At 36.5% G+C, this 14,651-nt stretch overlaps 1 protein-coding gene across 8 annotated transcripts in view; it reads right to left on the bottom strand.

The window, feature by feature from the left end:
• Window positions 1–14,651, bottom strand: part of FRY (FRY microtubule binding protein) — a 201,094-nt gene that overhangs the window by 15,759 nt on the left and 170,684 nt on the right. For 5 of the 8 annotated variants that reach the window (XM_033053179.1, XM_033053180.1, XM_033053173.2 and 2 more), the window contains exons 52-57: window positions 13,537–13,545; window positions 9,789–9,989; window positions 9,214–9,375; window positions 5,647–5,810; window positions 4,596–4,785; window positions 359–508 (exon numbers count right to left, since the gene is read on the bottom strand). In XM_033053179.1, coding sequence (XP_032909070.1) covers window positions 359–508; window positions 4,596–4,785; window positions 5,647–5,810; window positions 9,214–9,375; window positions 9,789–9,989; window positions 13,537–13,545 — 876 coding nt within the window. Of the gene's footprint in view, window positions 1–358; window positions 509–4,595; window positions 4,786–5,646; window positions 5,811–9,213; window positions 9,376–9,788; window positions 9,995–13,536; window positions 13,546–14,651 lie in introns of all 8 variants that reach the window. The other 3 variants (XM_033053175.2, XM_033053177.2, XM_033053174.2) reach the window with 2 other exon arrangements.

Raw genomic sequence — 14,651 nt, 5'->3', positions numbered from 1 at the left:
CTCCACACATATTACCATCTTTCCTGATGAACTATGTAAAATATAGCTGCTTCTTTTTCATTTATGGAGCCAGCTGGGTCCAGTGGGCGTCTGCTTTATACTGGGGTTTGGCACACAGGCTCAACACATTGTAACTGTTGTATGAGTCTAAGATTTTATACTGCCCACCTGTCACTACTTACCTAGTAAAATAATACAGAAGATGAATGGAAATATGGTTATGAACAGCAGATAAAAAATACAAGATAGGAGGAGAATTCCTTTTTGACATATTTGTTCAGGAGTTGCTCAAAAGTGAACAGCCAGTAAAATAACAGACTGCAATGAAGTACATGACTTTTGAAAGGAATATACTCACTGTTTCTGCATCTACAAAGAGGGTGGGACATTCTGAACATGTTGTTAACATCTGAGAAGACCTCACAAACTTGGAGCCTATTCCTCTCAAGTTGTCTCCCAAGTAACTAGCTGCATCACAGGTTAGGAAGCAGAATCTTTTCTGAATATTCTGGAAGGTAAAATACAGTTTATTACATTATTTACTCAAGCATGAGCTGCTCTGCTTTGTTAACAAATGGCATGTTATTTTTCTTTGCACAATAAAGTGCAAAAAAAGTGTAAAAAAGAGACCATTTCCCTGTGGAGAACTGAATGTCTGCTCTAGGATAATGAATAAGAGTCATTATGCTGGAGACAGTGTACAGCTGGGCAGCTGTGAAAGTAATTACAGAGTTCATCACAACCTACTACTGAAATGCATTCTTTACATCCTGTAAAGACAAATCAATCTTTACAAGCCTTTTAGCTATAGGTAGCTTTGTTTTCTTGTGTCTGTAGGGTTAACAGAGTTGATCAGCACATTACTTTTTCTGCCCATTCCGGGCATTGTTTTGTTAATATTCCTGTCAAATGGCTAATCACATAATATAATGGACATACTAATGCCAAACAGCAGCACGGAAAAATCAGAAAAAACCCTTTTGTTTTCCCCTGTGGGAAGAACCTTCTTACTAAAACTTTACTGCTGCTTGGGAAGATTCCAGAAATACTGCACTGCATCCAGGAATTATTCTTCTCAGCAGATTTTTTTAATGTTTTGAGTCCTAAACCAGTCTAGTCTTCCAGAAACATTCTAGTGCTTTTCAGTGACTAATATATGAAGTGAATAATGAATAAAAATAATTTATTAAACTTGCACTAACTGAAACAATGATTTTGATGAATACCCATCAGTTTTCACTGCCCAAATATATCTCATTAAAGCCTAGTGCTCAGCAGATAGGAGCAATATGAGAATATTTTTAAAAATAAATGTATGCAACATTTATTTGCTACCAAAGGCATTTCTCGGAGGAAGGTAGGTTAGGACCTGCACCATAAGTACTCTCTCACTGGAGTGAAGCACTTCCCAAATGCAGTCTAGATGATAGACATAGAAGCAGCCTGTTGCTGCTCCTGCACTGGTGCATGGAAGTTAAGTAACTAAAGCCAGGCAACTGATTAGTGAGATACACTATCAATGATTTACAAAATGGTCAGAGTTCCTGTACCAATCTATTTCATTACTACTTATTTGTGAATCTCTCTTGAAAGCATCTCAACAGCCCATCTGAGCACAGACAGGGAGAAGGCAGACTGCTGCTGGTCTTACTGTTTCTACCATCTTACTTCAACACAGAAACAAAGTGCTACACACCTCACTCAGCACATGGTACAGATTTTCTGCTGCACTGAGTCTGTTAGAGGCAAGGGGTTATCACTAATTACCACTAAACCAGATAAATTATTATTTTTATAAGCAACTAGCAGAATCATCTGAATCATAGGGCTTGGTGACCACTGGAGATTTACTACTGTGATGTCTTCCGGAAAGAAAGATTCAGCCAAGTCTTCATGAAACTGCTGCTGATAACTCTCCTGGCAAAGCAAAGAGATCTAGATTTGATCTTAATCAACAGAAAAGACCCAGCTGAGAACAAAGAAGTGGAAGGAAATTTAAAACAACAGATTAGGAAAGAGAATCTAAGAGACCTTGGTTGAAAAGGACCTCTGGAGAACATCTGATGCAACCTTCAACTCCAAGTGGGACTATTGCTGACCCCAGATTGTGTCAGACTTGCTTTTAACTCGCTGAGCCTTAATATCTCCAACATTTCTCAAGGCTTTGGGTAACCTGTTTAGTTGCTGCAATGCCCTCCTGGGGAACAACAACTGAGTTTGTAAATCTGAGGCAGTGAGGAGACAGATTAGAGAAAAAGTAAGAGATATTCTTTCTTTACTCCTTTCCTTTTCAGATATTCATAAAAGCAACAATCAATCTACAGCTAAGATGATAATGGTTCTTGAAGAGTGTTTTAAATTATTAAGTGTGAAACAGTGAGAGACTATACTTTGCTATCAATGTATAATACTTCAGTAAATATATTCATTGTGCGATTACATGGGCTAACAGCTCTACAATAAATTATCATCTCGGCTATGTCCTTTTAGGTGCAGACTAGGAGCTGAAATCTATCAAGCAAAGTCTGAATGCAGACCTTGAATGAAATGAGGTTACTGTGAATAGTAATGCCAGCTGTCAGCATATTATGAATAAATATATACCTGCATATAGTCACTGTCCATGTAAATAATAAAAAAATATTCTCAGAAAGCTTTCTTCTTAACCTCATGTTTCCTCTCCTGGGAAGAGGACTATACATAACTAAAGAGTTTGATTGTGGAAAGTACTTGCTAAATCTGAAATCTACTTGACTTGCAGCTGTCTGATCTGCTGAAAGACATTAAATTTGAGGCAAGATGAAGAGGCAGCAGTAAAGATAATCCAGACATCTCTGACTTGTTTACAGGAAAAGTGCTTCAATAATTCCAGGAATTTTAAACAAGTTTAGTATGTTGTGGGCAAACATCCAAGATACCATTAACTTAATACAGGACTGAAATGTAGGTGCCCTGGAAAATGCACTTCTTTCACTTCACCAAGTATTTAGTTGACAAGCTCCTCCAAACAAGGATTTTGTTTCACAGTCAAATATTTTGGCAGTACTTTGCATTGCAAGCTTAGCACATACAGGATTTGTTTCTGAAATTTCCTGTTAATGAGGGTCTAAAGTCAAAGTTGGGAGATGAGTAGTAAAGTTTAATAGTGCAAACAAAATACAATTCCAGACAAGCCGGGATCTTATGAAAAAATAAGGGAAAATAATACTAAAGTAAAAACAAAGTTAATTTTATAAACTAAAAAGATGGCAGTGACGCCAGCTAAAAATTGTAAGTTGTTGATACTATTAATGCCTTTTTCTTTCTCCTCCAATATCAACTGAAGAAAATGAGTAGGGTATCTTCTGAATACAGGGCATGCACAACAGCAAATGTAGTGTGTGCATACTGGGATTTGGAGTTAAACAGGTACTTTACAAGTGATGTTTATGTCTTTCATTACACAGTATTATTTATTTAGTCTTCAGAAGTGCAACACCAGTTCCTTTTCACCTCTTCAAAGAGGACAATCAAGGGCAAATAAGTCTCTAAACAGATAGGCCTATTAACCTCTAGCACTGAGATTAAGACAGAAAAGCCGACATAATGAATAAACACAGGATTAACACTCAAGTCAGCACTGCGGGTTTTTTCCCCTTCCAAATGGTTATTTATGAGTGTTTAAAAGAATGCTTATAAGAAACCCATATTTACAGTGGCATAATGTTTAAAGGAGGACAATGTGTAGGTAAATAAGACACAAAACTCCAGTGGAGCACAGAGAAAACATGATGAAGAAGAGTTTCTTACTGTAGGATGCGTCTTTCATAGTTTTAGGTTAGTTTTAGAAGGAAGAAAAGATCCTGTGAATTTATTAACAGGGTATTCCTTGTTAATAAAACGTTGTGTACTCTGAGATCATAGGTACTGAAGTTACCTGGCTACTGCTTTCACTGCTGGAGCATGCTAACCATCCTGCAGCTGCAGGAGAAACAATTAAAAAAGGTTTTAAAACTAGCTACAGGTAAAACCAGACAATCATTCCTTAGAACAACGTGCACATTTGACTCCTTCTTTTCTTATCTTTTTGCAAGATTCTTATCTTTGCAAGCATAAAGTTTTAGAAAAGAGAAATGTATTTCTAGTCTGCAGACTCAGTCTCTGGAATTTATGTTACATGGTAGCACCTGGGTATTTCTATGCAGATGAGTAGGTACAAACCATTTAATTATGCTGACATTTATATGAACACGCTCAGATTTCAAGAGTTTGAGATAAAAGAACAGATTAACAACAGTTTAAAAAGGTTAGTTCCTTGTCTTTTGAAGTTACTGTTCCTGCAGTCTGTTTGTAAAGTACTGAAGGAAACACTCTTTAAAGTGGATGTGTATTTTGCAACATGACCTCCAAACCTGCAAGTATGAGATACATAGTATTTTCATGACAAAACTGGTCACAGAAGACAGTGCTGAATCAAAATGTAGCACAGCAATTCTGCTGTATGCAAAATTACAAGACTTATATATATAGTAATTCATTACTGGGGCTGCTATCAAGAAATACTAATTGCCACACAACAGAAATTATGATTTTGCATCTTAAACTTATTTTCTCACCTTAAACAGGGAAGAGAACACATGAAATGTATAAACTGCACAGGAACCATCAGAGTCACACATGAGCTGGTTGATATGACTACGCCAGGCTTCTTCTGCATCATCACATGCTGCTGGCTGAAATGCAGCAAGGATGGCGGAAAAAAAGGGTGAGGGAGGAGGGGAGGCATTTCGATCAACATCCCCAAAACTGAAAGAGAAAACAGAAAAAGGTGATGAAAGGAAAATACCAAGAAGGTGGCGGATAAAATATGCTATAACAGGGAAATAAAATTACAGGACCAATTACAGCTCCTTCCTAATTAATGAATTTTCAAATTACTTCTGAAGGATGACAAGATGTTGGCTGCAATGAGATAAACTTCCAAATCATATTCCCTATCTTCAGGTCATTATCATCTATCTTTCTCCATTCCAGAACACTTGAATTGTTTCCTTGTACTATCATTTCACTGAAGAAGGCTGTAATTTTACAGGGGAATAAAGCTCTCTCTCTCTCTCCCCCTCCCCAGGCTAACTGCAGTCTAACTCAGCATACAAAACCTGGAAGAGCTCCCAATGGCATGTAAAAATATCTTACAGCCTTTTTATAACATATACTGGGGTCCAGCCACACTCACAAGCAGCCTTAAGAGCATATAGCTGGGATTTTTAACAATACTGAGACTTTGTTTCATGAGAAATCAGAAGGATGAATACATATCTGATCTGTTGAACAGGTACCTAGGTAATATCTCCATTACTGCAAATAAAAAATAAATCTTTTTATTTTAATTAAGCATATTATATACATAATGCCTAGCTGCATAAATGTACGTAACTTTTATATCTTATTTTTCCTAGAATTAAAAGCTTGGTTTTGTTTTGCTTTTTTTTTTTCAGTTGTGTGATAATTGTGCAGGTAATCAGGGCATTGTCTTCTCATTGCTCCAAACTCATGAGAATTTTATAACTCCTGTGGCTAAAACATCCATTCCATTAACTACCACCTTGTTGTTGTTTTGTTGTACATTGTAAAAGAACTTGTGTGAATAATAGTGCATCAAAGTACCTAGCAAGAGCAAATTGTTCCAGCCTGTCAGCTTTCTCTTCAGTTTCTGTCATGTCCAGACTAAGGCTATCACTGCATTCAAATGCTCCAGGGAGTTCATTTGTAGACCCTGAAAGGTCATCCTCATGGACTGCTATATCTTGTTCTTCAGGTACAGCTTCAGCCTAGGGGAGTGAATGATGATGTCTTAGAAAACAGCAAATTAGTAAGTTAATTCCTCTAATAAATATAAAGCATTTAATGAAAAAACCCACTTGACAACATGTTAAACTGCACAGATATAAAACCACCTATAAATGACATGAATCAACTTACACTTCTTCAAAAATACTGCATTTGCTCAACTTACTGCCTTGGATAAATATTATTTTTAAGGTATTTTTTCAACTTGTCTAGCAAAGAATTTCAGATTCCAACGCATGTGGAAACAAAGCAAGGAAGTAATTTTTCAGGAAAAACAATAGGGTTCCTGTTACTGTCAGTCCATCCTTGTCTCTTAACACTTTATAGTGCCCAAGACTGTACTAAAGCCTCTCAGAATATATTGAAAACAATCACTGTCTGGAAACCTATATGCCTATTTAGAACTGGGAATTAATTTTAACATGTCATTTACATTCAAGAGGAATCAAAGCACTGTAACAGGCCATTAAAAGGATTATGCTTAATTTCCTTCCTTTTTCATCTATCAGCACTTAAAGCTCATGATTTCTTTTTGAAACATTCCAATTTCTCTCACATTTTTACTCTGAACAAGTTTTGTTTCAGCTTTAATCTTTTTACTTTTGTCTGCCTCATCGATGGCAGTCAAAGCAGTTCCTGTAGGGATGACTGCAGTGGGTTGCTGAAACCTTTGTGCACATATGCCCATGTGCAGGTACATACATGTGTTGGAAATGAATAGGGAGGGAAATCCATGGCAAGTGGAATTAAATGAGGAAAGTGGCCCTCTGCAGTTTATCAAAGCTGCTTGGATCCTACAGATAAATTATGGCAATTTGTATTTGTAAAAATTAAACAAGACTTGTAAAAGAGGGAACAGGATCAGAAATTAAGTAGAATAATCTTTTGGTTTGCTTTGTTTTCTAAACAAAAGTGATAGGAATATTCCTGAGTTCATGGTGAATGAAATGAAATAGAGCCCAAACCACCTTGAAAAGAGAAATGCAAGCTATATGGCTGAATTATCAGAATAGGAACCAAAGCACCTGGTAAAAAGTGTAAAGGTTTCATGCTTATAATTAGTAGTAACCACCTTCAAATATTAAATATTAGCTTGAAAGAACCACTGAAGTTTCTTCACTGCAATGACAGAGTTTGTAGGAGGAAAACACATTTTGATGGGATAGAGTATGGGAGGAAGGAAGAGGAAGCAAACACCTCCCACCCACTGGAGTCTAATATGATGCCCCAAAAGCAAAAGAGAAATGTGAACTTTAAATATTCATGGAGGACTGTAGTACACTTCCAGAAATATGTCAGTTTAGGTAACTTGAAAAACTACATAACAAAGCATCATCTGAATTTTTGTAATCCTCACAGAATTATCCCACTATCTTTAACAGAAAATAAGCTTAACTAATTTAGTGCTGTTAACAATAATAACTGGATTTTGGCATTGAAACATCTAGGAAGAGGCTGCATAATCAGTCTGTTTCTCTCAATTGCTGTATATCTATTTAAAGGTTGATATATTTTTTGGTTTTGCTTATAATGCAACAAGTAAACATTTTGTAAATCACTAAAGAAGCAGAAGAAACTTTGCATTGATGACACCTCATCAGCTCTCTGAAAAGAAGAATTCAGAGAAAAGAGAAACAGTAAAGAGCTCAGATTTTCTGATATGAAACTAAGTAAAAATTACTTAGGTTAAAGTTTCAAGATTTCTGACTAAAACCTGGATAACTTCTTGTCTACATTGACTCCTAATTATTTTGAGTAAATATACAGAAGTATGCACACTAGAAGAAAATAGCTTTGAGGCAAAACCCCCACCAATTAAGCATTCTGTGCTTACGAAATCAATCATCTTTGTAACAGTGGTAACATGGGTTATGTTTTACACCAATATCAAACCTCTACCAGGACTAGCTGAATTTGCCTGTCAATTCCACAAGAAACTGCTCTGATTTTACATTCTTCACTTACTTATTTATTCCAAAGCTTTTCATTTTTGATGAATATTGGCACATGGGACATTAAAGAGATTTTCACAATAAAGATTTCAAACCTCCAGACATACACTGAACTCCTAAGCTGTGATTTTCAGTTCTTAATGTACACATCAACAGCTACTGCAGCTGGATGCATGAGATCAGCTGCAGTTACCACCTGCAAATGTGTCTGTTCTGACTGCTGCTTCCTGAACTGAAATTCTGCCAGCTTCTGCTGTTTACCATTGTTATGTGGTTACTTGTCTACCAACAGTTGTCTTGACAAATGATAATGAGTTTACCTTCTCCACAGCCACTGTTTGGAGAGGCTCCCCTCCTTTCCTATCCTTACAAACACTTCCCTCCTCCTATCCTTTTTTCCTACTGCAGCAGTTTCTGACACAAACAATTTGTTCAATATTCAGCATAATTCCAAACTCCTTTTCGATGACCTCTTCAGCAGAAGTTTCCATTACTTCTGAAACATGCAGTGCTAGCAGGATCAATTTTTTGTGTGGCTGCATTTAGAGGGGGCAAGGGCAAGAAGGAAAGCCAATGATTACAGAGGATGCATTCCTCCTCTACCCCAGTCACATACACTGCACTTTCTGCAGAAGTCACATAATTTAGACATGATAGAGAAGCTTTACTGACAGAAGTCAACAGTATCATCAAGCCACTAATTCACACACACCCTGAAAACCAGATTATATTTCTGGAAAGACACTCAAAGGAGTAGGCTCACCTCATCTCTCATGAGCAAGTACTGTCGAACAGAAAATTAAAGAAACCATCCCCATTACTAATAATGATTTTCCAACCTTGCTCTGTCTTCATCTTCTCACACAGTTCTCTGAAATATGCTGTGCTGGACATGGTTGTTGTATCCTTGCAAATCCTGCCTCCCCACCCCCAGGATGGTTTAATATTGTGGTCATGAATTTAAAATTTCTGTGTGTCTGCCAAAAGGCAAGTACTGAATCCAGGGCACACAACTGTACAATAAGTCCCCACATACAAAAATATGAGAATACACGCATACACCCACCACATGAGCTGGCATATTGTTCTTTAATTCAGCATGAAGAGCAAAAGAATATTGCCTTGGAGTTATAACTTGTAGTCAGTTCATGAACTTGTCTTCTGACAAGCTTGTAGTATTTTGGTGCATATGTAGTGCAACATATTTAAGAAACAATAAATAAAACCTCTTAATAAAGAAAGTATAAGTAGAAAGGAAATGGTATGAAAGTGCAGTAGTGCATGAATGTATTGTACTATGCCATTAGACAGAGGAAGCCAGAATGTATTTGATTTCACAGATCAAACCCTTTATGAAAGTGCAAGCAAAAAAAATTGTAACAGTGCTACATAGAATACAGTCCAGTTGAAAAAGAAAAAAAAATGTATTCACCTTGGTTCCTTCAGATACCTGGAGATTATTCATACCAGGCAAAGACACATCAAAACTGGATGTTCCCATGTTAAAATGATGAGGGTCTGCTGAAGTTGTGTCACATGATGTAGAAAGTGAGTCAATATGATTTGCATCCTCAGATGGGGAAAGATTTATAATCTGTTTAAAAGACAATAAAAGTGTAAAAGAACTGAGTATACAGCTGTATATTTCAATATTTCAGTCATAAAAATTTTATTAAAAGCATCCCAGAAGTGAACAATGAAAATCTGACACCATTTACCAACCCAGAGTCTCGTTCTATTTCTCTAAACATTAAATATATCAGAAAAAATCTGCCATTGGCCAATTGTCAAAAATTGTCCCATAGTAAAAAAGGCAAATAGTAAGATCTGATGATTCCCGTGTTTCAAACTTTGCATTAAAATTCCTGTTTACCTTTGCAAATAAGGGAAAATGCACCCACCAATATCAGCTCATTAGATTGCACCAATTGGGCAGACCAAACTAAAAGCCCAGCTTATTTAAACCCACCACCCTATCTTTACCTAAATTTTAAGTTTGCAACTTACTAGATCTGAGTTCTCCAAGATTTGGCTGGTGGTCAGGTCCTCCTCCTCTGATGACTCATCTGAGTCCTCATGGTTCATTTTGTTCAAGCTGGGTGTGCTCCCTGAGAGCTGGTTCTCTTCCATCAGCTGCATGTCACACTTGTCCAGGCTGTCCAGGGACCGTCTGCGCACCCCCCAGTTGAAGTTGTCCATGCTCTCACCCTGAAATCAGACAGAGGTCAGCTTGCTTGATGTATAACCAACCATATGCTAGCATCCGATCAAAGTTAGCTCCAGAAATATTTTTATGTAAAAGTATAGTAAAAACTTGAAATAAGCATTATCTTGCTTGTTCACCTGGAGATAAGAGCAGAAGCATGGAAATGGCAGTTAAATGAACACTCATTCTTTTCAGTATTAGGTATTTTTCATGCATTTGCTAATTTAAGAATTTGTTTTTGTAAGTCCACATATACACACTCCTCGATACCAGTAGAGCAGTGACACGCAAAGAAAAAGTTTGAAAGCAATTTCAAAGGATTTTTTCACGATGTTTAAAAGTATTAGAAGCACAGTTCATACCAATGGTTCAATTGCAAAACTTGTGTTAAAGAATTTAGATTCTTTGCTTTATATACATAACCATAATGGTGATTAGATTTGAACAAACCATTGCTTTACACAAAAAATGTAACACCTTAAGCAGCACACCTTTTAAACTTTTATTCTAGGCCCATATTGTTTATTTTTGAATCTACTTGAATTATTTGAAACTATATTTTGGGAATAGCCTGATAAGCATTGCCTGTGATCTCACACTATAAAAAAGGACACAGTCAAATGGACCAAACATTTTATATTTATCAGACTTTCAGTTCCAATCCCACACTTAGTTACATAAAAGCTGAGTGCATTAAGCAAATCATGTAACCATTTGTTAGGCTGGTAAACTGATAAAAAGATCACTTTATTTCTTTCATGTATAAAAATGACAATAAGCTTCCCACCCTTTTTCCATTTATTTACTGTATGTATTTTCCAGTGGACTGTATGCCTTTTCCCTGTTTGCAATAATCTCTTGCTCCCTTCCTATGTCTAGCCAGGTTCCTCTCTGGCAAATGCAGGACCACAACTGCTCCTGCCATGGACCTCCAGAGGCAAAAGGGGCCTTACACAGCAAGAAAGATCTTCCCAGAAGTATTCAGATGCAGTTTTGGGTACTTTAGCTAGGTGAAAGCCCTCAATCCTGCATCAACATGGGAAGGAAATTTATAGAGAAAAATGTTTCCTTTCAAGGTTCAGGGCTTTCTGTTTTAAACAAGACTCTTTTTTGCAATACTCTTTGACAAGCAAGTCAATCACTGAAAATTCAAGCTAACAGTGATATTTTAAATATTAATTTAAAAAATAGTTCTGCCTAAAAAATAATATGATTATCAAATAACTAATTATGATTATTTCCTGGGTGCAGCCATTGAGAAAGAGGTCTCAGTTCAGTAAGGTCCCTTAAGCAGACTCGGGATTTTAAACACTTGGGTGATGCCCTTTTGGGACTACTCAGACATTTACTGAATGGGGACCAAATTGCATAAAGTGCAAAGAATTAAATTGCAATCTTACCACCTTAATAATCAACAAATTGTTCTATTTTGCATCATTACCATTTAATGCAATGGACTGTGGAATTTGAATAGGAGGGAAAGCTCAGTTTCATGACATTAAGCTCACCATTTCATGAAAAAATAGGATGAAAATAGAAAAAAATATTTTTAAGGAAAAAGACAACCCTTGCAATTCACAAGGACATTTAGAACTAAGGAATGCACTATAATGAAGAGAAAATAAAGATGACATTTTTATGAAGCCTGGCACATTATTGGAAGAACCCTGTGTTTTCATCCTGGGACTGGTATGATATAGTAGTTTTGTGTGGAAAGACAACAGAACACATCTAACTTAAGAAGTCAGGTCTCTTTAAATCATAAAAATGACTGTTCAGTTCCAAGCTATTTATTTTAACAAATTCTTTGGTTGTCCATCCTCCCCCTCAAAGGCACATGCAGCAATGAGACATCCTCCACAAACATATCAATTACTGAACTAACAAATGACAAAATGACATAAATAAGCAAGCAAAGATGACTGCCATCACACCCTTATCCTCATGATGCCTAGTAAAGCCATCAGTAAATTTAGCAGTCCATGTCTATGGGAATGCTTCCTGTTGCAGTTTTATTCTGCAAGCCTTAAAGAAGGAAGCCAGCAAAAAAGAAAAATAAAAGGGACACTTTCAGGGCATGCAGTTAGAAGGGGTAGTGAATTAAAAGTCAGGGAAAAGGGTAAAAGAGATGAAACACTGTAACGCAAATACCCATAGCATTTGGATTAGAGTAAGTTTACTACAGGGGCACCCAGAACCATATCGAGTTTAAACAAGAGGTCAGCACGTCTATGAAGATGGAGTTGTTGCTTTTGTAGTCTATTTAGCAATCTTTCTTTCACAGTTAAGAAGAAAGAGCAAAGATGTGTTTGAGAGGCTGTTCATTTTTATCTACAGCAGGAGCAAAGCCATCTCCTTTCTGAAAAGTCACCAGTGATAAACATCAATTCAGAGGAATACAGTCATGTTATAAGCGTGTCTGGTGAGCAGGTACCACACAGAACTTCCTACAGTCACCACCCTCTGGTGAAGGAGCAGATGTGCCCTTGCAGCTACTTCAAACTTTACAACAGCCCAGGGGAAAGTAGAGACAGAAGGGAAGGTAATCCTGTGTGGGGGAGAGCAGTAAAGCTCCTCCACAGAGGCAGTAAGAATCATGCAAAACCTCTTTCACACAAGTTTTCATCCTTACTGTATTGACAAAGCACACAAAGTTAATGGAAACGCTCAACTATTGTAGGGTATGGGCAGAAGTATTTTGGAACTACATAGTAAGGTACTGTTCCCATATGGATGTATCTCTTACAGCACAGGCATTTTGAGACAAAGATTCCTGGGGGTTGTGTTTGCATACTAACTGATGTACAAATGATCAGAAACAGATATGCAAAATTCCGTGGTTGCTGATTGTATTGTTTGTACAACCCATAAAAATCTCTATCATTTCAGTTCTCTCCATACATCGACAAACTTAAAATTTAGGCACCAAACTGCCAATGACTGATGTGTCTTTTCAGCTTTCCTCACAGGGTAAATGAGTCAGCAAAATCGGTAGGACCATACAGCTGTATTAAATTAGGCTGCAGAAATTAATTTATTTATTCAATTAAATTCAGTCTGATAGCAATAATGTAAACTGTCCTAAGAGGTCTCAGACATCAGCTTTAGCAAGGTGCGAACAGGAGACAATATGACATAACAGAAAAGGTAGAAATTACTATAATTTTCCCCTACAAACAAATGGCCCAAACTGTATAAATAATGAAGTTTCTACATATTAACCATGCACAAGGATATCTCAAGGAGAAAGGGCTCAGTTTGAAAAACATTGACACTAGAATTAAGATATTTTAAAATTTGTGAAGACTGTTGAACATGTCAAAAACAAACTTAAAGTGAATCAAAATTTTTGAAAAATACCTCAGGAATATTTCTAACACAAGACAAAAAATGAAGCACCTGTCTAAAATGCAAGCGCACACACACACTCACCTACGCACACACTGAAGGGGGGGAGGCAACAGCAAAACTATGATGTTATTCTACAATATAAATTTGCAAGAAGGCATAACATATGCTGGCACATCTGAATTCAAGTAGCATTCTTACCTGAAGTTCCTGGGTAGCAGATATAACAGATAGAAAAACAAATAGAAAGAATCTATGTAAAATCACTGCATGAAAGACATCATCGACAAACATTTGCCTACAATTTTATCAAATATTATCACAGAAACTTCAACTCTACCTTTCAAATCTGAAAATAATTATTTCTTGCTTTCACATCTTTAGGAAACTTCAAACAAGTATACCTTGTGTCTGAGGTTGATCCAAGCATCACTGGCTTGTTAAAATCATATGCATTCTTTTGGACTGATGTTGCTCTTGCTAGCTTAAATTTTCTAACACTGGTTTTTCATTTTTATGAATATAACACACTCAGATATGATGTAAATGTTACAGTTTCAACTCAGTCATTAGAGAACGAGCCTTTTCCACCAGGTCTGAATTTATTTTTAAAATAGTAGTAAGTCAAGGCTGAACTAAACTTTGGAACATAATCCAGGGCAATTTAAAACCACTAAGTGAAACTCAACATTTTAAATTTTACTTCACATAAAACTAGAGAAGCTTGGTATCTGTTTCATGGCCAACTTAAGACTAGTAGGATACCAATTAATTTAGGCCTCAGTCTTGAAGTTTGCCACATGTATAAAAAAAGTCAGTGCAGAATCAGAGTCCATGAAAGCAAATTTATTTTAAAAAGAATTGTTCTGCACAATTATATATACTCTCTATATGGTTTTAACTGGTGAAGAGAAAGAAATTCCTGAATTTCAGGTCAAAAAATTATCAAATGATCTTCAGTCAAAATTGCAGTCCTGCATCCTTGTAGGATTTAAGACACAGCATTTAAGACACAGAAATTACTGCAGCCAGTATATTTTTGCCAAACAACCTGGCATTATTGTTTTATCATTCATCCTTGTTTGGAACCTTGAAGCTCCTTCAATATTTGTCTAATGTATTTTCAACCATTGCTGCCAACTACCCTTTCAGGTTCTTTTTGCTGTTGTTGTTTTTTTTTTTTTTTCTCCTTAGCAAAGTCATGGGCAGCTGTGAGCCAAGATTACTATTATTTTGATACAGAAATTCCTGATTTGGAAAAATAAGGACTTTGGAACAGTTTTTTTTCCCCATTCCTTCATCCTTTGTCTTCATTG

Source organism: Catharus ustulatus, chromosome 2 (assembly GCF_009819885.2).
Source record: "Catharus ustulatus isolate bCatUst1 chromosome 2, bCatUst1.pri.v2, whole genome shotgun sequence".
Taxonomy (NCBI): Eukaryota; Metazoa; Chordata; class Aves; order Passeriformes; family Turdidae; genus Catharus; species Catharus ustulatus.
Note: the sequence above shows the minus strand (reverse complement) of the source record. Positions and strands in the feature narration are given on the sequence as shown.